Source organism: Pteropus medius, unplaced genomic scaffold (genome assembly GCF_902729225.1).
Source record: "Pteropus medius unplaced genomic scaffold, Ma_sr-lr_union100, whole genome shotgun sequence".
Classification (NCBI taxonomy): Eukaryota; Metazoa; Chordata; class Mammalia; order Chiroptera; family Pteropodidae; genus Pteropus; species Pteropus medius.
Window position 1 is genome coordinate 23480419 of NW_024349797.1, and position 25120 is coordinate 23505538.

General features: G+C 42.6%; 1 protein-coding gene across 11 annotated transcripts in view; it reads left to right on the forward strand.

Moving 5' to 3' along the window:
- The window catches only part of MARK3 (microtubule affinity regulating kinase 3), an 81802-nt gene that overhangs the window by 43615 nt on the left and 13067 nt on the right, over positions 1-25120 (forward strand). For 8 of the 11 annotated variants that reach the window (XM_039884301.1, XM_039884302.1, XM_039884306.1 and 5 more), the window contains 11 exons: positions 672-720; positions 3036-3101; positions 7280-7350; positions 11399-11455; positions 13527-13763; positions 13922-14041; positions 14274-14373; positions 14661-14773; positions 15344-15497; positions 19394-19611; positions 22188-22291. In XM_039884301.1, the coding sequence (XP_039740235.1) occupies positions 672-720; positions 3036-3101; positions 7280-7350; positions 11399-11455; positions 13527-13763; positions 13922-14041; positions 14274-14373; positions 14661-14773; positions 15344-15497; positions 19394-19611; positions 22188-22291 (1289 nt within the window). The remainder of the gene's footprint in view (positions 1-671; positions 721-3035; positions 3102-7279; positions 7351-11398; positions 11456-13526; positions 13764-13921; positions 14042-14273; positions 14374-14660; positions 14774-15343; positions 15498-19393; positions 19612-22187; positions 22292-25120) is intronic. The other 3 variants (XM_039884308.1, XM_039884304.1, XM_039884307.1) reach the window with 1 other exon arrangement.

A 25120-nucleotide genomic window follows, 5' to 3' on the forward strand; every position in this document is an offset into this window, starting at 1 on the left:
AGTCTTTCTTCCTCAGAGAGGCTGGACTGGCTACTTCATATCATGGCGACATTATTCCAAAAGAACACACCCTGAAGCACAAGCATTTTGTCCAGCCTCCGCTCACTTCAAATTTGATAGTGTCCCTTTGGCCAAAGCAGGTCACACAGCCAGTACAAGACGTGAGGCAGGCCTAGTTGGGGCCGATAAGATGACCGTCTCTCACAGCCTCCATGCTGCATGACCCACCTCCATCGAGGATTTCCTGCAGTGGTTTTGTTCAGCGTCTTCTCACAGAATTCCTTGGAGTTATCAATCTCATACACTCGGGATGTAGTTCATTGGGACTATATAAGTTTTGATTTGCAGAATTAGAACCCCTGAGTAGATACTCAGACTAAGTTTAATCACATACTATTCTTGCCTAAATCTAATTTTATGTGATAGCAAAATATAATTGAGATTGTGGTAACATTCTTCTCTGAGACCTCTGCCTTTTCACAAGGTAAAACTAAAACACTTGATATCGGGGTATAAAGCTACTTCCCCTGGACTTTCATGTTGGTCTTAGATGTGGACTACTGAACGTTACCGATGTATCAGTCATCTAAGAGAAAGTTTAAACTTATATTGCCACAGTGGAATATCATATGTAATAACCAGTTTCGGGGGGCATTGTGTTTGTTTTTTAGCTCTTCAGAGAAGTAAGAATAATGAAGATTTTAAATCATCCAAACATAGGTACTTTCTGCTTTCTTAAATACTTTTGGGTCTAAATGCATTCTTGAAAGTATGTCACAAAGCTAAACATATACCAGGAGTGACAGGAGAATCCTTCCCTCCTCCCAGCCCAGGTACACTTTTAATAAATATATATGTACAAGTTGTTGATTGTTCACAGTCACTATTTGAAATTACTAAAGGCAGGTTTAAAGCTTAAGTGTTTAAACATTTGAATTTAAAGCTTGAATGCAGGTTATAATTAGATTATAATCTGATTTTTTTAACAGGAAATATAGTTGTATTTAATTCATAAATAGAAGAATTATATTAGGTCAGAGTTAAGATTTTCAGATATATAACACCTTTTGCTGTAGCTGTGTTTCTAAGAAAATGTTTGTACATTGAATCATATTTTAAAAGATATAGGATACTTGTTATCTACTGGAATTTTTAATATGAACTGCTTTATACAGTACAGATTTGTTTGTGTTCTCTGAGCACAGCTCTGTGCTAGGTGTGATGAGAGGGGCTTAAAGCCGAGGAAGGGCCGTGGCTCTGCCCTCATAATTGGGAGACCAGGATGAAAGTATGCAAATTACCTAATCCCGACCCTATTACTTAGATACCTCCATGAAAACTTTTGATCCCGCATATCATAATAGAGGTTTTTAAAATAATATATTTGCTTTATTTAAACAGCGAGGGTTCCTGCAATCGAAAAATATTATTTCAAGAGTGAAATAACTCTTAAGACAGCCAGTTGTATCAGTTTACTATCAGAATCATTTCAGGAAGTGGAGGGGGGTGACATTTGATGTTAAGGATATCCTTTCAAGAATTCTTCAGGCACAAGAAGAGTAGAATAAAATGGAACCGCAGGAGAGAGAAAGCTTATACCCTATTTCATCAAATCTAAACCACCATTATGTAAAAGGCGTTATTGTTTACAAACTACTAAGAAAAACAATGCTACCAAGCCATCATCTCATTACCAGTGATATTGGTAAAATGTAAGAAAATGTTCACCTTAGAATCCATAAAATATGGTATGTTTGAGGGAAAAAAACAATGGAATATAATAGTGGGAATAAAACTTTCTTTTCATTTCAACTTTTTTGGTTTAGCTAGCCAACTTTGGATTTCAAATTCCAAAATTTCACCCCAAAACTGCCTAGAACTACCTAACGTAAACATTTATTTTATTTTTTAATTACTTAAGTTGCACCCTAATTAGAGTTCTCTCTACTTAAGTGACATATCTTTGATAATATATTTAAATGTGTAAAACTTTAAATTTCTATTAGATTAAAATAGTTTCCCCAGGAAAGCCATTATTTGCATTGGAATTTTATTTATATTTTGATGATTTACCAACATATACGTTTTAAATTTCTTTCAATGATTTTTCTTGATAGCCTGAACATATCATCTTAAAAATATGATAGTTTTACTCATCAGTTCAACAAACATATTAAATGTTATGTTAAGCACTTTATTTGGTCTAATACTCTACATTAAAGCATCAGAAAGTGGCCCGAAATATAAGGGACTAGCATTCCCCACCCACCCCACCCCCTTTTTGGTAAATTAAAAATATGTATTACCAAAATAAAGTAGATATGCAAAATAGTGATTTTATAGCTTTAGAAATTTACTTCAATTTCATTTAAAAATGTATATATTTCTGATAGAAATATTCGATCTGTAACAGGGACTGATAGAGCAAAGTCGCACTGACCCACTGACAATAATTATTTAAAAAGTTCTTTTCAATTAATTGTAATATAATCCCTTCTACTTCTTGTCATCTCTAGCTTCAGAATAGTAACAAAGGAACCTTGTTTTCAGAGAATTGTGATAAGCTTCCCAAGCAACAAAATCTAGAGTGGAATTAACATATATCCTTAAAGCCAGAATGACAAGTGAATGGACTTACACTTGTAGGAGTAGAGGAGATCCGAGTACTTCCTGCAGATTAAGAAATAAAAACGCTTTTCCCGAGGTGCAGAGGAAGGCTGCTAGCCACTGTTGACTTAATATATAGGCCAGTGACAGAGGAAATGAGCATAGATGCACTTCACTGACTGCTGAGTGTGTAGTGGAGTAACATCGTTTGAACACCCAAAATTGTCTTTATTATTTTAGAATTCCATGCTCTTATAAATCTTTTCTGTGGTTGTTGTAATGTATGATAAATTTCCTGAAAGCAATGTTTAGAGGTCCAGCTATTAAAATCTTTACTAGGAAAAAAAGTTCTTTTGTAGTTACAGTTTATATGTATATGCATAAAAACATTTGTTTCTTTTTCTCCTATGTCCTATCTCCTCCCCCAGTGAAATTATTTGAAGTCATTGAAACTGACAAAACACTCTACCTAATCATGGAGTATGCAAGTGGAGGTAAGAAATTCATCTTTGTTGCTCTCCCCTCTCCTTCCCTTTTGGAAGAGGACACAGCCACGCTGCCCAGATGGGTAATGCTTAAGGTGTCGTTAACATCCAGACTCGTAACACACTCGGATGGAAATCAGAAAAGCCAACTGGTACCAGCTCTGGAGTTGCTGTTAAGTGTTTCACTGTTAGCATTTTTTATTGATAATATCCAAGTATTTGGATTTTTTTATTGCCGTACAATACCCATAACATAAAATTTACCATTTTAACCATTTCAGGTGCATAGTTCTGTAGCATTAAAAATACATTCACATTGTTGTGTAACCATTACTGCCATCCATCTCCAGAACGTTTTCATTTTCCCGAACTGAAACTCTGTCCCCATTAAACAATAACTTTTTCCCCCTCTTTCCAGCCCCTGACACTCACCATTCACCATTCTGCTTTTTCTCTCTGAATTTGACTACTCTAGTACCTTTAATGAGTGGAATCATTCAGTATTTGCCATTTTGAGACTGCCTGTTTCACTTAGCATAATGTCCTCAAGGGTCATCCATATTGTAGCATGTGACAGGATATCTTTCCTTTTTAAGGTTAAATAATATTCCATTGTGTATGCGTGTGTATATATACATATATATTACATATGTATACACCACATTTTGTTTCTTCCAAATACTTGGATTTTTAAACGTATCAGTGCATTAGCCTGTTTGAAGTAAATGTGTACTATGTGTTGGATTGTTTTTCCTTACCAGATTTACTGTCGCTGGTGGCCATCTTCCCCAAGGCCAGAAATGGTGGTCACTGTGCACGTGGTTAGATTTTCCCTAAAGATTAAGGACTGGTGGTTATTTGCCTGCCAGCTTTTTTAAATGTAGGCATTTTTCTGAAATGGATGTATGTAGCAGTTGTCTTTAACAAAGATTTTTATTTTAGGCGTAGGCTTGGGGTAGGCTTGTAGTGTTTGGAACACGCGTGAGTTTCACCGTCTGCAGAGGTCAGAAGCTTTCCCGCTCATCTTTTCCTCTTCTCTGCCTCTAGCACAGTGCCTGGAACATAGCAGATTCTCAACAAATAGGAATTGAGCTGAATGTATGAAATTAGAAACTACTCGAGACATTCCGTTTAACTCTACAGTATAGCTAAAATTGTTTTTGTTATAGTAGCATTTTCTTTATCATTAGCACTTTAATCCAGGTTGCAGAACCTGAAGACAAAAAGTTGAATCACAGCCTCATCCTAATGAGGTAACCGCTAAGTAAAAGGTCGTAAGCCTGTTGTCAGCAAAATAAGTTGTAGTAGGCACACCTCTGACACTACTTTTCCATACTCCTAATTCATTATTGGTTGTGCGATTTCTGTTTTAAAAATCGTGGTTTGAGAATTTGGTTGGGATTTCCACAATTGGAGAGTAGTAGGAAGAGCCGAAGGTTAATTGCAGAACCAAAAATCTGTATGGAATTCTAATGGTTTCTGTTCCTCTCACGGAGAGTGACGTTCATAATTTTTTCATTGTGTAGCCTCTGCAGTGCACTGTGCTTTCTCTTAGCTGACCTCCTTTGATCTTCACAATGACCACATCATGTGACCGGGCAGTGAGTGATGGGCTTTTCCCACCGGGAAAATAGAGGCCAGGAAGTCTCCGTGGTCACTCTGCCCGACCTGGGGCCCCAGCCTTCTAACACCGTGTAGCCACTCCTGATTTTGTTAGTCAGTCATGACTTTCTGTTCCCATGTATTTTAGGTACCAGGGTCATGGAGATTGCTCTTACATAGGGGCAAGACAAAAACAGCTGAGACACATCCAGTTTTAGTAGAAAGAGGATGAGCTTTGGGAAAGAGAGAGGTGGGGGCATTCCAGCCCATGCCCCTCGTTGGCATTGAGACCCGATAAATCTCACGTCTCAGTTCTCAGAGGACATGCCAACACGGCCCTCCTTCCAGGGGCATGGTAGCCGCGTTACTCGGTTGATGGCGGTTTAGGAAAGCACTGTCGGTCTCCAAGGCATCACTTTTATTGTTGATATGTTTGCCATTTTGAACAACAAACATTTCACTGGATTGACTACCTATTCCTCCCCAGCCTGATGCTTTTCAGTTTGGTGGAATCGTAGAATTTTAGAATTGGAATCTTAGAAATCAGCCGGGACAACTACCTAATTTTTACAGATGAAGCTAAAGCCCTGAGGAGTGTCCTTTGCCAACAGTTGCATCTCTGGTGGCAGAACCTAAACTAGAACCAAGGGCCTTTTGAACTGTCCTGTCCAGTGTCCTTCCATCAATGACACGGTCCTTGACCTGGATGTACAGAGCCACCGTTTGCTCTTTTATTCTCTTTTTAATAAATAGCCTTTAGTGTTTCAGTTCAGCTACTTAATCTGAGTGCTAATGCATTTTTAATAAGGAAAAAAAATCTGGATAAATTCCTGATTTATAACTTAGTAGTTGTGAGTGTGACTTGATGGTTCCAAAATCTCTTAAGAGGTTTATATTATTTTGAATTCATAAAAATATTGTAAAATTATATTGACAGACTTGGACTTTATCTGTGTTGCTCTACAACTAGTGGGTTTTATCCATTATTATTTTTTTTAAAGTCAAAACTATTTTCTACGTGATATGCGTACATCTTTAGTTTCCACTTTTCAACCACTTGTTTTGACGTTGTATACTATTCTGCAAATAGAAGGATCAGAAGGGTCGTTCGCTTAGAAATGGCTGACATTTTACTGAGCTGACATCTTTCATAATTCATCATCGCTAAACGAATTGTGTAGTGCAAATTACCAACACGCAATGCCTTTTAAAAGTGCATTATGCAGTCGAGTGATAACTTGAAATATATTTATGCCCATTCATTATATAAAAATTTATTCAGAGTTAGGGCTGAAAGTCTAAAAGTCAGAGAAATTAATATACAGTTCAGATTGACTTTTTCCTCAAAAATATTTAACATATGTTCTGAAACAGGTTTTTGAAAGTATCAAAATATTTTAGTTGAATATCGTCACTAAGCTGGTGGTAGTATCCTTTATTTTTACGAAGTAGACGTGATTCTTTCCCGAACACGTTATACCGAATTGACTAAATTAGTACTGTTTCTGTTGATTTTAGAGGCCTCATTTCTTTATTCCAAATCGATAAGCCATTGGCAATACCGATGCATTCCCTGAAGCGTCACCCTTTTTTCCTGAGAAATTAACACCTTGTGAACTACCACGTAGATGTCCACCAGCACGTTCCATTGGCTTTACCTTCACACTGTGTCCCGGATCCCCGTACCTCACCACCGCTGTCATTTCCCACCCGAGGTCCGGCACCCTCACTGTTGCCTTGGTTATTGTACCACTCCCACCTGGCCTCCCAGTCCCTTCCCCAACCCTCATCTCTCTCTAACAGCCAGAGTGACTCCTGTAGAGTCAGGCACTTCGGACCATCTGCCTCTCCTCCCACGCAGAGCCGTGCCTGGTCCTTACCCGCCCGCAGACCTCTTCATGACCTCACCCCCGCCACGGCTGTCCTGGCTCGGTCTCCCTTCCTCTTTGCTCATGGGAGTCAGCAAAGTGCTCGCACACACAAACGCACTTCCCGTGTCTTTCCCCCGCCTTTCGCCGCAGTACTTCTTGTCATATGACATGCTGTACATTTGTTTGTTCGTTATCTGTCTCCCCCTGCTAGACAGTAAGCTCCATGCAGAAAGGGACCTGCCTTTGTTCACTGCTGTTTCCCGAGAGCCTGGGACAGGGCCTGGCAGTCAGCAGGCACTCAGTAAATATTTGTTGAATGAATGAATTTGTTCAGGAGATGCGTTTTTTTTTTTGTCATACTACAGTGAGGACGTCCTCTTGTAACACAAGTAGCTTATCCATTTTAACTTTCAGTTTTAATTACCAGGTTTTTATTAAAGCATATTAAAGACATAATCTTTAAAACTTGTATAATTTAAACATGAGAATTTAATTTCAAAGCTTTTCTCTAGCTAAGAGATTTTTGTCGATGAACTTTGCCCATAGTTAAACTTAAGACTGGCTTAATTTAAATTTCACATATTTTTGTTTATCTTCATACTTATATTTAAAAGGAAAAATTAGAGCATTGCTAAAGGGGAAACATTGTCAATTTGTGGAAACTTAATGCTCAGAAGTAGGACTTCTGCTTACTTTTATTTCTCTCAATTGTAGGTGAAGTATTTGACTATTTGGTTGCACATGGAAGAATGAAGGAAAAAGAAGCAAGAGCTAAATTTAGACAGGTATGAGTTAACAAACCTTTAGTTTATTAACTTAATAAAGTTATCTTGCTTAAACCCTGAAGCAAACAAGTATTTGCCTCTGTAAACGGTTGTAAGGCCCCTTGGTTGAGGCAGCGATTGGCCATTCAGTTCAACAAAAATTTATTGAGTCCCTTTCATGCCTAAGGCACTGTGCTAGAGGCAGCTATGGGTTCTGTTTCTAACTATGTAATTGGGTTTTAGTCTCACTCTGACCCTTAGTTCTTGACAGTGAGCCTTAAACTAGAGATTTTTCTTAACACCTGTCATTGCACTAATTAAAACCATTTCTGAGTTTTTAGCAAGAGAGTCACAATCCCAAAATTCATGACTGGTTTTGTCTTAACATAAACCAAAACCAAACAGAACTTAATAATAATTACTATTTATTGATTGATCATTATCTGCCAGACATTGGGATAAGTACTTTGCCTACATTAATGTAAATCTTGCAACAGCCTTGTGAGTTAAGGAGCGTTATGCCCATTTGCTAAAAATAAGGAAACCGGAACACTGGCAGGTTAAATAATTTGCCCAAAATGTGATGCCCGGTAAGTAGCAGACCTGCCATCGATTCAATCCCAGGTCCTATGACTCCAAAACTCATTATGTTTGCTATTAGTTAGACTAGGAATCAGCAAACCATTTCTGTAAAGTGCCAGATAGTAAATATTTTAGGGTTTGTGGGCTGTGTAATTCATGTTGCAACTGTCGAGCTCTGCTGTTGTAGCATAGAAGCAACTGTGGACGGTATGGAAATGAATGTGCTCACACTATTGTGTTCCAGTAAAACTTTACAAAAGCAAGCGGTGGGCCGGCTTTTACCTGCGAGCCACCGTTCGCCCACCCCTGATTTTGATGACAGGAAGGAGCGGGTACTTGATTACTTTCAGATTAACTCTGTTCTCCCATACTTACAAGCTCTTCATTTGTCTCAAAACTTTAAAATTTTTCTTTTATTCACTTGTAAGGCTGTCAAGGTAGAGTTATGGACGGGAATCTTTAAAGGTTGCACGGTATTGGAAAGGCAGTTCTAGCTGATTTTCAAGATTTCTCTTAACATTTGCCTTTCTTGATTTGTTTAGTGTTAATAATTAAGGACTCATTTACAAGTTTCCTAACTTTTGCTACTTTTAAATTTAATTTAAAACTTTAAAAATACTAATAGCACTTTGAATTAAAACCTGTTAAATATCAAATTTGAAACTAACTTCTGGCTCTCATTTAACTTCTGATCCTCAGTTTTTCTAGCTATGAAAAGAAGTGCTACTCAGTGAATTCTGAGGTTCATTTCAGTTCCGTTATCGTTTTATTCTGTGATAATGGCAGGAAACTCAAATTTTCTTTATTACAAAACAAGTCTCTTTGACCCCTTTGATAACTGTACTCTTAATTTTTATAAATCGGCCACCTAAAAAATAAGATTTTTTTTGCCTCATAAAACTTAAATTCCTTCCAGCTCAGGTAAACCTGTCCGACTGGCAGAAATTACTGTGAATGTGTTTTAGCGGCTGGGGAGAAGCCCGGTGCCAGCCAGCAGGCGTGAGCCCAGGCCCTGCCCCAGGAGGCATCAGCGCTTACAGCCGCAAGGCCTCTCTCTGTCCACCTCCACCCACGCTGCTGGGGTCCCGCTTGTCGGAGAAACTTGGGCTTTACTAACCTAGATCTCGAGGCAATCACTCAGATTTTTGTTTTAAATTTCCTGCAGGAATTCTGAAGCTTTCATTTGAGTAACCTTAACTGGTCCAGGAGAGGTCGTTTGTGCTTCTGCATTTAACAACCTGATTTACAGCGCTCACAGTTGACGTAACCCTTTCTCCTGGCCGCAGTGTGTCCTTAGGACAGTTCATTTAGACCCGGAAGGGCCAAGCGTGGTATCGGTGTCTCTGCTTTTCTCTGTTCCTAATTGCTATGCTTTCCAAAAGTATAAGTTGTCCTTACTTGGCCTAAATAAAGTTTTCCTATTTACGACAAAGCGGAAGGCGTGCCACGTACAGAGTACACTGTGCACAGTCTGCTTTCTGTCAGAAATTGGCCCTTCTCTGCATATTCATCAGCAGATGGCTTCTCCTCCCGCCTCCTTCACCATTCCTGTCCTGGTTACTGCTCACGCTATTTCCATCATTTGGCCGAGCTCTCGTTCTTTTCGAAGAAAGAACAGAGTCCTGCCTCCGTCTCCTTCCCTCACCTCCGTGCCGGTGCGTGGCCATGTCGCTGCCTCCGTCCTTCCGTGTGACTGGGGATGGGCTGACTTGCATTCAGATTCGAACCTGGGAACGTCAGCTTCCCGGCCTTCGTTAGGAGGAACTGCTTCTGTCTTAAAAGCAGAACGCGAAAAAAGCAATAATTTAAAGTTAAGTGTTTTCAGATTTCGGTGCCATTACATCAGCTTTGAGCTGTTTGGAGGTAGAAGAGGAATTCTTTGATCTCTTTGAGAAGGCATAGGAAACTGTCAACTCTGATTCAAAAGCAGAATTTGAAAATACCTCTGAGAAAATTCTCCATTTTGGGGAGGGGGGCAGAGGAGCAATTGGATCAGGCAGAAGATAAAAGTTATCAGTGTCTTAGGCAATAAACCTCTTTGTTTTGGGAAAACAAAGCTATTTAATGTTTCCAGTTTTCATGCAGACAGAATAGGAACAGCATTTCCAAAGTGGCAGATGCTCTCAAGCCCATCTTTTGACATTGGGATTTTTCTTCCTTTGGGTTATTATGAATAGGTCCGATCTGCTGAATATTCACTTTATTTAAAATGGCTTAGTGAAGCCCTGATGTTGGCATCATCCCACCCGAACCCCAGCCATGCTTCTCTTTGCTGCTTATTCTGAACCAAAAAAATGTATAAAACAGCCCCAGAGTTTTGTTTGTTTGTTTGTTTGTTAGAACCAAAAAGAAGGTTTATTAGGAAAGGGGTAACACTCCACAGACAGAGTGGTCTCCTTTCAGGGGGAGAGAGTGAGAGACCCTAAGAGAGACAAGGACAGTGAGAGAGACAGAGTCAAGGTTAGTACAGAAAGACAGCGAGAAGGGACACAGCCCCAGAGTTTTTATGTCTAGTGTAGGTCAGTGCGTGTGGCCTACAATTAAAAGTGGATGATTTGGAGAAATAGGCAGTATTTTCGTTATAACCTTAGTTTTGTGTATATATAATCATGTATGTAAATACACGTGCATAATACCAAAGAAAGGACTAGAAGCAAATAGGCCAAAATAGCAGATGTTACCTGCATAAACTTTTCTACATTTCCTAAAATTTAAGGAGACTTGAAAAAATTACTAATAAGTGTGAAGATTCAGCAAAACAGTGGTTTAGCAGTGCTGGTCACAGGGCCAGCGAGAAGGTGAGTGAAAGCATACCACTTGCTGAGAGTGGCCGCGACCCTACCGATGGAGCACAGGAGTTTCCCTAGTTTGCCGTTCACGCACATCACAGCATTCACAGCACAACATTCACGCTTCCATTTTCAGGAAGAGGAAGCTGATCCTCAGGGAGGTGAAGTAACTGTTGCTGTCCTTGAACTCACAGCAGCTAAAAGGAAGCGAGCATTGTAGGGAGCAGACCGCCTGGGAAGGAAAGGGATTGGCAGGAGAAGCAACCTGGAGTAGCACCTGGCCACGGGCAGTCTGTAACTGCCAGTCTGGGTCTGAGTTGGTCACGTGGGCGTGGAGAGCTTGCAGCAGAGCCATCCGATCCTGGTCCCAGGGGCAGCCAGGGGCCTCCAGATCTGGTGGTTTGTTAGGCCCTGGCACCACGCTCACAAATACTGGGGTGTCGAGGGTAGGGCCCCAGAAGAGACTTCCCAGTTAAACTGCAGAGAACAGGAAGAACACCCCCACCCATCTCTTTTTGCCCTCACCCCTGAGCCTCTCCAAATCGAGAAGTTCAAAGCAAAAGAAAAGATTTAAAGATCCACAGACACTGGAGTGAGTGCTCACTGAGCATTTAGCACGTGTGAACAGTAATGGATTTTCATCTTAGTTCTGTGTCCGCCCCAGGGATGGCTGTTAACTTTGCTTCTCTCCTTCCCAGATTGTGTCTGCGGTCCAGTACTGCCACCAGAAGCGGATCGTTCACAGAGACCTCAAGGTGAGTCCCCGCGCCCTCAACTGGCGCATGCTCGGTGTGCGCTCAGTTCTCCAGCATCGGCACAAGTGAGGCGTAGATTAGACTGTGTTACTAAATAAGCTGAGATAACTCCTATGACAGTTGAAGCTTTTTAATCGAGTTCTAGTCAAGAGCATTAAAGATGAAGGAAAATGAGGTTTATTAAAAGTATTTTACATTTCAGTTAAAGCAGTTCATAGTTGGTCTCTGGAGAAAACTCTTCACGCCAGCAAACAGACGGGAGCCTCAGAAATGCACGTTCTCACCTGGTCAGCGGTCTCTCCTGTTCCCCTGCACCTCTGCCCTTTCTCTAGGCACAGGAGGTTTCCTGTTTGACAGAGAAGATAGAAATGCCAGGGCAGAGCCGGCACGGCTGCACCTGCGCCCACCTTCACCCCTCAGAGCTTTCCTCCCGTTACAGGACGGCTGGGCGCCCCCGGCCCCGCCTCTGCTCTGGGTCCTGTCCCCTTCCGGGGGCTGCCATGCTGACTGGCGCCTCCCGTCGCCCATCTCTCCACTCACTTTCCGCTGGGTCTCACCAGCAGCGTTTACAAAAGCGTGCTCAAGTCCGAGCCATCTTTTACCAGAGACCCCCACCCCGCTCCCCTTCCACATTCGCCCTTTTCCTCTCTTCACCTCCACAGCCATGTTTCTCTAAACACGATCTCGATTTCTGGATCCTGTCTAACTTGGCGCTCACTTCCTCTCTCTCCTCAACGTAATGGTCATCGACCTGCTGGTTCCTCTGCGCAGCCACTCCAGAGCCGTCCCTGCAGCCAGAGCCGTCTTCTCGGTCCCGCATCCCGCTGGCAAAAGGACACCTTCCCCTAAGCACCCCTTGGGCACCCTGGGGTCAGCAGAGTTCCTTCCTGAACTTGAACATTCATTTCTCATCCTGGCGACTGAAGTCCCTCAGGCACCTCGCTCTCCTCTGCTCTGTCATCCACTCGGTCCCCGGTCCTTTGGTACTTACCTGTGGACCGTGCTCTTTCCTGCCCGCGTCACGCACTGTCCTAGCTCAGACCGCCAGTGCCTCGTACACCAGCTTCTCGCCTGTCTCCTCCCAGGTTGCCTCTCCCTCCCATGTTTTCCACACCGCAAGCAGAATGGCCTTTTCCGAACACAAGCAAGACGGTCATTCCCCTGCTTGAACAACCCTTCAGCGGCTTCCCATTGCCTCTCGGTTGGACACCTCAGCTTTCTGACTCCAAGTCACTCTGCTGACCCTTTGTGGTTCCGCTGTGGCTGCATCCCCAGCCATCTTTCTCTCTGTGTCTTTCTCGCACAGTCTTTCAGCATCTTGAGCAAAAGGTCTTCTGTCACCTTCTGGGTTTTCAGACTGTTCTGCCTGAAGTCTCTCCCATCAGCATACCCCCTGCTAGCGACTGAACCTTGAGCCCGCAGCTTTTGATTTCACCCCCTCTTGGAAACCGTCCATCAGCTCCCACCCCTCCTGTCACAGCACTTAGGTCACAGAGTATAGCTGCCTATTTTTCAGCCTCTCGCCTTCTAAACCATGAGCTTCCTGAGGGCAAGACCCTGTCTGTCTTGTTCATTATATGTCCCGGCACTGACATAACGCCTGGTATGGAATTGCCACGTGGTGTATATGTGTTCAAGTGAAGAAATGTGATTGTGATCTGTATCTGGAATGAGGTTTAGGGGTCTCCCTCCCTAGCAACAGCCATTTTATAGTTAGCAGTTTAGGAAATGTGTCTGTCCACCTAAAGCAAGTATTCATTTTTTTAAAGCTCCTTATTATTCTTAATTTAAAAAGCTATTTAAAAGTTTTTTTAATCGTGGGGCATTTATTGTTTAAATTATTGGTAGAATTAATCTATACTTTGTGTCTGTTATTGGATGTTAATGTTAAAAATTAGAAATTCTGATTTAGCTCCATCTTTTTCTGGAAAGAATGCTTTCTCATTTTATTCATTAGGATGTATTTAACTTTATATCCTTACAAAAAAACTTTTATGAAATGCCTAATTCTATCACAGTTATAATTATATTTTGGTTAAATTTCATTTTTGTCTTGATGTTTTCCCTCTAGGCTGAAAATCTATTGTTAGATGCTGATATGAACATTAAAATAGCTGACTTTGGTTTTAGCAATGAATTTACTGTTGGCAGTAAACTGGACACATTTTGTGGCAGTCCCCCGTACGCAGCCCCAGAGCTCTTCCAGGGCAAGAAATATGACGGGCCGGAAGTGGACGTGTGGAGCCTCGGCGTCATTCTTTACACTCTAGTCAGCGGGTCACTCCCCTTTGATGGACAGAACCTAAAGGTAAAAGAAACAGTTGTATCCAGGTTCTTCAGAAAGCTAGAAGGGTTTATAAAAGGATGAGCGTTGGTGTTTTCATGTTGGGTCCGTATGGCCTCCGGGGCTGCTTTTCTCACCTCACAGCTGACTTTCTCGTTTTCTTTCCTTCTTCCTCCCCAAAGGAACTGAGAGAGAGAGTATTACGAGGGAAATACAGGATCCCCTTCTACATGTCCACAGACTGTGAAAACCTTCTCAAACGTTTCCTGGTGCTAAATCCAATCAAACGAGGCACGCTAGAGGTAATCTCATAAGTGGAGATAAGTGACCATTTTGGAGAGTTTTTCAAGTATTTCCAGAACTTTGCTTGGTTTATATGACATCGAGAACTATCTTGAAGCTTTTAAAGCAGGAATTGAGACATAAAAACATTTTTTGAGCAGTAATCGATGAAATTTGAAAGTAAGTTCTCCGAAATATTGTGATTATCAGAGCATTTTATTTTCTGCTACTAATGAGCGGTTCACCTTTCAGCAAATCATGAAAGACAGGTGGATCAACGCCGGGCATGAGGAAGATGAACTGAAACCATTCGTTGAACCAGAGCTGGACATCTCCGACCAGAAAAGAATAGGTACTTGCTCTGTGCCTGCGTGCGGGTGTGTGTTCAGGTAGCACGCCTAAAATGGAAATGATGGGAAGTTAAGCGTAAGTTAAATGAATCAGCCTCTGTTTTGTCGTGTTTAGGAACTTATCTGCAATTTCCTACAATAGCACCGAATAACTCAGAAATAAGCCAGCTGCCCGTGTATGTTAGAAAATGTGTGATCTTTTGGGTCAAATAAAGGAAATCATTTTACCCTATAACAGTGATTTCTTACCCAAACAAACCACCTGAACTATATTATTTTTTTCTTTTAGATATTATGGTGGGAATGGGATATTCGCAAGAAGAAATTCAGGAATCTCTTAGTAAAATGAAATACGATGAAATCACAGCTACATACTTGTTGTTGGGGAGAAAATCTTCAGAGGTAAGAATAATCAGAGAAAACAACTAAAAATATCTTGTATGTAAATTATCAGTTTATATAAACTCTTATTTTTTATTTTTTTAATACACATAGCTTTTGGTATATCATTTTTTAGTTTACCCACAAATGACAAGTTTAACTCTTAGGACCATTACGAGCTACTATTTTAACTTCAAGATAATCACCTTAATGGTGGACATTGTCACACACTTGGCTTTCATAAGGTAACTTAACAGCCACTAATAGTTTAGCGATGATATAAAGTATCAGATGAAGTAAATAGAGCATTTTAAATTATTTGACAAAGGCTAGAAAGAAAGTCATAAATATGTATCCTTTCGTGAGTTTTTCACGCAGTCAGGAAAAAACACTTTGCCTGAAATAAGGGTTATTATTTTTGTGTGGGGTTTTTTTTTTTGAGGGGGGGAGTATATCATTTTTGTACACTGTGATTCTTCTTGTCCCTAAATAGGCTGTTATGAGAGGTTTGCGTGTTGTGAGAGTTTAGTTTCCTAATAAACCATTTGGGTTCGTGTTGTGGTTTGCTCTGTTTTTCTCATTTTCTCTTAGCTGGACGCTAGCGACTCCAGTTCTAGCAGCAATCTTTCACTTGCTAAGGTTAGGCCAAGCAGTGACCTCAACAACAGTACCGGCCAGTCTCCTCACCACAAAGTGCAGAGAAGTGTTTCTTCAAGCCAGAAGCAGAGGCGGTACAGCGACCATGGTAAGTCTGAGGCCAGTCCAGTCTGTTCTCTTGGCGTCATCCCCGCACGAGAGTCCCCTGGCGCTGCTTGGGGCCCGTCGGGCTGCGGCGGGCTTGCTTTCCCTTCTTGGCATTTCAGCCGTCCAGCTGGTGCTGGCCTGATTCTCTCAGGGCCGGCTCTCCTTAGTACGGCTCTTGCTAGGTGAGGCCTAGCTGGGTGAAAGCGTACCACTCAGCCCCCTGGGACCCCCTCTTCACTCTCTCGTTCTGTTCATTCCCTTCTCATCTCTGCTTTGGGCTGACTTTCTAGAGCAGCGGTGTCCAGTAGAACTCCCTGCAGTGCTGAAGATGTTCTGTGTCTCTGCTCTTCAGCAGGGCAGCCACTAGCCACGTGTGGCTGCTGAGCGCTTGAGCCGAGGAAGCCATTTGCAGTATTGTTAAGTTAAATTTACATAGCCGCGTGTGGCCATTGGCTACCATGCTGGACAGTGCAGCCCTGAAGAATACACAGTGCCCAGTTTTTCCTTAATTGGTTTGAGTGTTGGTTTGACCTGCGTCATACTCAACCCCACTCTGGTAGGTGTGTGTGTCTAAACACCGTCACTCTTAAAATTTTCACCATAGAAGTGAACGTTTATGAGACCTAGGACCCAGAAGGGTACGCTTACCAAACCTGACAGTGTTTCTGCCTTCGAGGCAGTCCGAGCGTTGGAATCCAGAGACTGGCATGTGTGTTTATTCACCTGTAACTGTGAGTGTCCGCGCTGCAGGTTTTCCCTCTGATTCCAGTGTTCTAGGATTTAGGAAACAGATCTCTGTGGGCCGGTCCTCACTTTTGAAAACACCCTCACATGAGGCCTCCATTTACCACCTGCCCAGCTCATCGCCCCTCGGGACATGGCTGTCTCTGCTCCCTGGTCCGGAGAGCCAGCACCAGCCTGCACGGGCATTCTCGCACGCCCAGCTTTGATGTGTGCCGGCAGTGATGACGCTCTGCTCGGTTTCCATTTCTCTTTCTGCTAAAGCAGCACATTGTGCTGGTGCTACCCGTAAACCGTCTGCATGTCTGTCTGCTCTTCGAGGTGTGACTGAGCCCAAGACCATCCTGGCACCGGGATTTGTGCTCTTGCCTCTGTAGACCGGGTGTTGACCTGGGTCTCTGTCCTCTTTTGTGTTCGCGTTAGTTGGTAACAGGAGGGTTTTCAGTGCTTGTGGACTGCAGGGGAATTGGCAGAATGCCCACACCTTGGTCTAAACCATCAGTTTAAAGGGAGCGATTCCTAAATCCTGGAAGAAAGCTGGTATTGGCGTTTTCTCACATCTATAACGACTATCTTAATGGATTAATTTTGCCTTAACCCCATAGATTCCATCTGGATTGGTAATGCCTTTTTTTTCTACAGCTCAGAAAATTTTAGAGTTAAAAGAGCTTTAGACGTGCTGTCATTCACTCACCAAAAACCCATTTTGTCAATGAGGAAATAGGCCAAGAGAGCTCAGAGTCTCCTGAGGTTACAGAGATGTGGGAACACCTGGCACAGAACTCAGGTCTCCCAGTTCCTGGTCCCTGGTCCCTGGTCCCGTGGCTCTGTCCACTAACCGGCCTTCCAGTATTCTAGGGTTCAGGAAACAGATCTCTTTTTATAATCAATAGTCTTTTTGTAGTAATCCTTCCTTTTTGGAGCCTCTAATATTCACAAGAAGTTCATAAAAGAATATTTCCAGAAATCCACGTATATTGGAAGTTACTGACCCACTTCCACTTTTTTTTTTTATTCTTTGTGGAGAAGAAGATACAGTGGTCAGCAGAGGAAAGGTTTGATTGTGCCTCTGGCACTGTTCATTTAAGTGCTGAAAATGGGACAGGTTCCAAAAACGACGGCTAGTGAAGCACATCGACCTGACGAGACGAGCCGGCCGCCCGAGCAGCTGAGCTTGTCCTCCCGGCTCCCCCTCCCCTGACTCCCTTTCCCCACACGCTGATGGTTTCTGTGCACTGTGCACCTGCCTCTGCACCATCACACTTCCTATGCGCCTCTTAATTTGGGACCCGTGTGCGTATACTCGAGTGATCTTTATCAGATTGTCAAGGGGTTCTTTGTTTTGTTTTCTTTAAAAAAAAAAAATCGCTCATTTATTAAAAATGTGACTAGGACAGTTTGGTAGTTATGAGAAAAAAATTAATTTGCATCCAGTTTTTACATCTCATACAAAGGCAGATTCCAGTTGGAAGGAAGCTGTAAATATAAAAAATAAAGCCACAGAAATAGTAAAAGAAAACATGAGGTAATTTATAACTTGGACTAGAAAAGGCTTTTCTAACAATGGCCCAAACACTGCAAGCCAAGAAAGAAAAGATTTGACAAAATCGATGACATAAAAATCATATTTCTGTGGTACAGCCACACTACGGAACACTGCTCCGCAATGAAAAGGAACCGACTATCGATACACACGACAACATAGATAAATCTCAAAGGAATTATGCTGAGTGGAAAAAACGTCTCAGAAGGTGGTGACAGAGTTGATTCCATTCATATGACATTCTTGAACTAGCAGAATTGCAGAGACGGAGAAAGGATTAGCGGTTGCCAGGGTTCAGGGCGGGGGTGGGGTGGAGGAGAGGTAGCTGTGGCTGTGAAAAGGTGGCCCACAAGGTCCTGGAGGTGGAGCGGCTGTGTCTCCACTGGTGGCAGGCACATGAACGCGCACCTGTGACCAAAGCGTGCGGAGCTCAACACACAGACACGACACAGGAGACTGGGCCGCGTGGTGTATGAGGTCAAGGGGTTGTGTCCGTGTCCGTTTCCATTCACAATCTCAAAGTTTAAAAAGCTTTTTTTTTGTAAATAGAAATAAAAGTTTCAAAGCAAATCAGCAGTAACACTAAAAGTTCAGGATGCCATTGGCTACCTCAGGCTATTGAGAAGAAAGATGAGTGTTCAGGGTGATATCGCTCTGTACTTGGTTGAGTCTTCATTTTATGGCCAAACTGAGAGCTTAGTTCTTCTCCCATAAATAAAACCAAAGCCTCATTTACTTTTAATTCAGTTCCATGGAGATTTACCATTTAGATTTTTATCCAGAAGTAGCTTTTATGCAGAAGTAGCTTTTCTGCACCCCACCCCATCCCACCCTTTTTGTAATAGACCTAAAATATAGTCTCTTCTACCGAAGAATGAACAGTGAGCATGTGGTCTGTCACCACTGGACATTGTATATAATGAAGGTGCGAGTTCTCTTGTTCGTTTCCAGCATTCTTGGAGCCCCGAGTCTCCAGTATGCGGGTAGTGTGTCATAGGACCCAAGCTGATTGTCCTCCCAGGGTCCCTTATCTAGGGTGGACTGTGACCAGAGACCTTTGCCCACTCCCTCCCTGTTGCTTATATGAGGAACATGCTTCCTCTGCTTATACCACCTTGTACCAGCTGCCTACTCAAAGCCCTATTTACCTAGAAGATTGAGTGCTTTAAAAAAGATCCAAGATAAAACTGCTAAAGACATGGCCCGTAAATCTGTACCGTTCTGTTCCAAAAGGCGAAGGCATCTCTTGCACAAAAAAAGTTGTGATTCACTTGGATGGACCAGGGGAAGCAGTTCGTTCTGCATGGTGTGTGCACATCAAGTTGGTTGGGTTAGTTCTCCACATAGTAACTGCCCCTGGAGGACAGCTGTACAAGCTCATTAATAATAACTTTTAAAAACCTTAAGTAGAAAGTTAAAGACTAATGAGTGAAATTTCAAAATCGAATTTATCGCATAGAGAAAACATACACAGATGGGAAACATCTTAGAGGATTTTGCTGTCTTACATTTTCTCAGATGAAGAGCCGTCTTAGGTCATCTTAAAAACGTTTACTTTGGCAATAAAATGAGAAGTGTATTGTGACTTTTAAAAAGGGAACTCTGTATTTCAGCTGGGCCAGCTGTTCCTTCAGTTGTGGCGTATCCGAAAAGGAGTCAGACCAGCACCGCAGATGGTGACCTCAAGGAAGACGGCATTCCCGCCCGGAAGTCAGGCGGCAGCGCTGTTGGAGGGAAGGGCATTGCTCCAGCCAGTCCTATGCTAGGGAACGCGAGCAACCCCAACAAGGCGGACATTCCCGAACGCAAGAAGAGCTCCACTGTCCCGAGCGTAAGTGACCTTGAACTCCGGCGCTTCCCTGGGGTTGCGGGGTTGCGGTGCTCTCGATATTTCTTTTGCTCCCGCGTTCTTGGCGGCCAGAATGACCCCCCCACTGGGCCACCATGCAGCCACCAGCTGCTGCACTGAAGTGGGTCGAAGCGGTTCTCGATGAGCCCCTCCTACTAGGTGGGCACAAGACCCTCCAGGTCGGGCCGCTTCGAGTCATTCCACAGACACTTGCTGTGCTCTAGGTCAGGTTAGGCTGAGAGATGGAAAGAGCTCATAGCCTAACAGGAAAGAAAGGAAACCAGATGACGACAGCGCAGACAGGTGACCACACCGAGCACTGAGTGGTCTGACTGCCCATGAGCCAGGGATGTGTTGTCACCCCGCATTTTCAAAGGTTTCTGCTGACAACTTTGTGCCCTTACCATGTGCCAGAAACCATGCCGAGTGCTTTTCCATGTATTAGCTAAATTTTAAAATGAAGAGAAGTTAGTAATTGTCTAATATTACACTGCTGACCTGAATCCACTTTTTAATCCCTACCCTTAAATCCCCCCAGTAAGCGGTGTTTGTTTAATTAGATTCTATTCAGCTTTAGAAATTTTTCCGTTAATTGAAACGTGTTCTCTCTGACTTGACATAGTGATTAGTATTCCTAGCACTTCTAAAGTGAGACTCTGCATAGTATGAACAATTCTTTAACCAGCTTGTTCCCTACAGAGGTAACAATGACACAGCCCTCCCTCCACCCCAAAGAAACCCTCACGTGAGGAGCCCAGCGGAGGCCCCGCTGCCCGTTGGGGGTCGTCCGTGCCAGGGCCGCGTTGTCTGCGCCATCCTCTGACCTCGGGCTTTATCAGAGTAAACCTGCGTGAAGAGGTTTTTGTTTTGGCTCCCAACGCTGTAAAATTAGATCATTTAGAGCCTTGCAGTTTAAACTCAGCCTCCAGCTTTTGTTGACAGTTCCCCAGGAAGGTAAGGACCTGTTCTCTGCCTTCACAGCTGTGCTCATCTGCGCACCGCCCTTACGGAAACGTGTCTGGAGCGGGGTCAGTCGCCCAGCCTTGGTTCAGAAAGGAGAGGAGGAGTTGCTGTCAGCCTCCTCCCGTCAGCCTCGGCGTGGCCCTCCGCGCGCCTGCTCGCGCTGCAGCAGAGACAGCTGCTTTTCTCCTTGCTTCGACATTGTTCTTACCCGATAAAATTCCTTAGTTGTGACTTAGCTTTTGAAAAATTCATGTGAAATTCATGACATATCATTAACCATTTCGACGCGTACTGTTCAGTGGCGTCGACCATCAGCTCTCTGGTTCCACACTTTTCGGCACCCGTTAAGTCGTCACTCTCCAGTCCCCCGCCCCAGCCCCTGGCACCCACCGATCGGCTCTCTCTCCGGGTGGGTTTGCCCGTTCTGGATATTCCTCTGTCAGACAATACGCAGCCTTTTTTGACTGGCTGCTTTCACTCGGCATCACGTTTTCAGAGTTCATCGAGCAGCAGCGTGCGTCAGCACTTCATTCCTTGTTATTTGCCGCAGGTCTTCTCCTTCTCCACTGATGGACGTTTAGATTGTTTTAGGTATTATGGGTTGTGTCGCTGTGACATTTGTGTACCGGCTTCTGTGTCGACTTAGTTTTCATTTCCCTCGGAATGGAATCGCTGAGTCATATGGTAATCTATATTTAACCTTTGCGGCGCTGCCAGTTTTCCACAGCGGCCGCACCGTTCTGTATTCCTGCCATATACGAGAGTCCGTTTCTCCACATCCTTGCCAGCGTTTGTTTTGCATTTTTTAATTTGGCTGTGCTGATGGGTGTGGAGTGGTACCTCGTTGTGGTTTTGATTTGCATTTTCTTAGAGACTAGTGCTGTTCAGCATCTTGTCGCGTGCTTGTGGCCGATTGTGTGCCTTCTTTGGAGACATACCTACTCAAGTTCTTTGCCCATTTTTAAATTGGGTGGTTTGTCATTTTGTGGTTGAATTGTAAGAGTTCTTTATGTAGTCTGGATAGTAAGCTCTTACCAAATATATGATTTGAAAATGTTTTCTTCTATTCTGTAGGTTCTCTTCACATTCTTGAGAATGTCCTTTGATACAGAAAAGTTTTTAATTTTAACAAAGTTCAATTTATCAAAATTTTTTTTGTTCTGTGTACTTTTATGGTGAGTCACATCTATAAATCTCTTGTCAAATTTAGGGCCATGCATATTTACCCGTTTTTTCCTAATAGTTATTTGTTTACATCTTTTTTTAATATATATTTTTTCCTTACATTTATAATACTTTTTACTTTTTATTTTGAAGGTATTAACTTTTAAAATACTGGATTTCTCTACTTTAAATAATTCATGAGTTATTACTTCATGATTATTACAGCCATAGCCATTCTTTATTCTGAGTGCCAGGAGAGGGTAGCCTGGCTGCCTCCACCTCCTTTTCTGACCTGTTGGCGAGCACCGTTGATATTTTAGGGTGGGTTTATTTAAAGACCGAGTTTTTATGTTTATTTAGGTGAGTTTTTTTTCTCATTGTACTCTACTTACTAAATTGCTCGAGACCAAAATGCCCTTTTTTTTCAACAGAGTAATACAGCATCTGGTGGAATGACGCGGCGAAATACTTACGTTTGCAGTGAAAGAGCTACAGCTGATAGACACTCAGTAATTCCGAACGGCAGAGAAAACAGGTAGGAAATTCTACCTGTTTACAAGAAAGTTTGTTTTTCTCCAGAGAAATGGAAGCACGTTATTTACTTCTTGGTTTTTATAATCAAATTTCAAATAATACTGGTAAATATTCTGTAATGGTAAGTTAAATCTAAGTGTGAATTTTTAGCGAGACCCTCAAATTTCGAATTCCTCTCATAGTGCAGAGCCGATCCTGCTGGCTGGCCACACGTGATGGTGGAAGGGGCGAAGTTAAATGAGGGCTTTCCCCAAGGAGACCAATGTCAGCTGACGGTCTGGTCATAGACTAGTGGTCGGGGAAGTCGGGCGTGTTGTGCACATCAGTAACTTGGACAGAGGTGGAAGGAGGGAGGCCAGGGACCTGCAGCAGAGAGCCAGGCTTCTGGAGGATGCAGGTCGCAGAGTGGGGTGGCAAGCCTTCTGCAGCACTCGTCAGCGGTCTGCCCAGAGGACCGGCGGACAAGCAGTCATGTCATCTCCCCCTTGGGGGAGATGCACTCGGGATCCCAGAGCCTGCAGCAGTCTTCATCTGGTGGAGAGACAAGCATACATAGGCTGAGTGTGATTTAAAATACGAACAAGGTCATGTGACTAAGGAGAGAGTCGTGTCGTGCAAACAGCTTTCTTGGGGTTACAAAATAAGAAACAAGTAGAGTCAGAAAAGTAGGATAAAGTGGGATTAATGGGACCAGAGCCCCTGCGTAGCTAGTTTGTCGGGAGAGAAAAGAGAAGTGGTTGGATTACTGGAGCACTTAGGTGTGTATTCCATATAGAACGCATTTCCCAGGCTGGCATGGGGTTTCCTGCTTTCCCTTTGCAAGAGTTGTGTGTAAACTAAATCCAAAGTGGTGACAGAAGGTCACAGCGAGCAGACAAGGTTCTAGAGTAGAAATCCAGAAGATCAGTTTGCATCGTCTGTCACTGTTCCGTGACTTCTTAACTTGAACGTTGTTGGGTCATGTCTCATTCCCATGTCTCACATCAAAATTGGTTCTTTTTTTTTCTGACATTTACTTTCTGAAATTACATTGCAAGGTTTCTGTTTTCTGTGGATCTTATTAATCAAATGAATGTTTCGATCACTAACTTCTGTGGCAGCCTGAGCAAGGGTCCTTCTTTCCTCCTTCACCCTTAAGACCAGAGTCAAGTATTTAACATTTCCTCTTCTGCAGACCACTCTAGCTTGAATTGATATGAAAGTAAAAGCTTATTATGTGAGATTATGTTGATTATTCAGTGAAGTTTTAGAAATATTTACATTCCAATGTCCTCTTTTCTGATTCCTACGTATGTGCTTGTTTTAACGTTGTCTTTTTCATTATGATTAAAAGCTATTAAGGACTTGTATAGCAACTGGGCCAGATAGCTTACAAGTAATGATTCATATATTCATTTAAAACTAAACTGTCCTCTGGTAAAATTTATTTTATTAGAGTTACATTCTCAAATCTATCAAGTTTGTTCCAGTTCAAAGTGATTTAATAAAAGATAGCAGTAGATTTAATTAGACAGGCATTTCTAATATGTTATGGATTTTAGTCTACAAAACGAGGAAAATGTTTTTTCATGACTCTTTCTCTTTTTACAAATTCTTATAAATTGTTGAACTGTTCTACCAGATTCCTTTTGAACTTTAGAAGGTACAGCTCTGAGGTACGGTCAGACTTTTTTAAGAGGTGGTTAGGACCAAGATCTGCCCCACTGTGCCTGTGTGTGTGTGCGCACATGCCCTTCTGAGTCCGCTTTCCTGCGATTACTCAGTGCACTCATCAGAAATCATTTTAAGAATTCTCAAATTCCTTTGGAGTCCTTACCTATCTGTGTTCTGTCCGCAGATGCCGTCCTCATTGGGGCCGACTCCTCTTTGTCCTGACCTGGGCCTCATTGCTTCTGTTGGCATCAGTCGTTTAAACACTTTGCTTTCGGGAACGTTGTCTTTGTCTTTAACCAAACAGCGCCTCAGTGCCAGACCACACAAGACAGGGCCCATAATTTTAATACTATCTGGATTTCCATTTTTTACCTTATGACTTAATTGAAAATGTATTTCCAATAATGTGGAAAATTATCGGAGGTTTGAGTGCCAGACTCTGTGGTCATGTTTTTTACTTTCGGTTAAGGCGCCTGAATGTGACAACTTTCTCACCCTTAAAATAGATGCTTGAGTCGTAAATTAGATGCACCGAGCCCTCCTTATGCACAGATGACTTCTTAGGCAGGCTGTTGCTTTTTCCTCTCCCATGTACACAGCTTATTCCTTGACTGAACTACTAGCGAGCTACAGGATGCCTGGATCTAGGCTCACTTCTGAAAGAAGGGCATTCATTTCCATTTTTAGCCTTAAATATGTTGGACTTTTTTCTTATAAATGTGTTTTTCCAAAATTTCGACACAAGAATGGTTGTGGCTAATAAAAACTGTATGAAACTTTAAACCAAAGTCTATACACATGTCTTAAACAAGCTCATCAGTTGTCTTCAGTATTCGACTCTGAACATGGGACGATGTTTTCAAGCCTCACCAAATGTATTTTTCTTGCCACAGGCAGTATAATTGATTTTTAATAAATAGTTTTTCGTTTTAAAATTAATATTATTTATTGAGTCTTACTAGTACCATCTTTCTGTTTTATCAGCTTTAAAGCTAGTCACTGGTGTGGGGGGGTGGGGGCAGTGCAGCGAGGTATAGCAAGTTGTTGCTTTGGCATGAGTAGTTTTCTAAGTAAGACTCGTTTGAAACCAGGCGTGCTGGAGTCCAGCCTGCTTTCTGCAGTGATCTCCCTGATGCGATTATTCTGCCTTCTTCAGATATTGGTCTCTGAAAAAGGC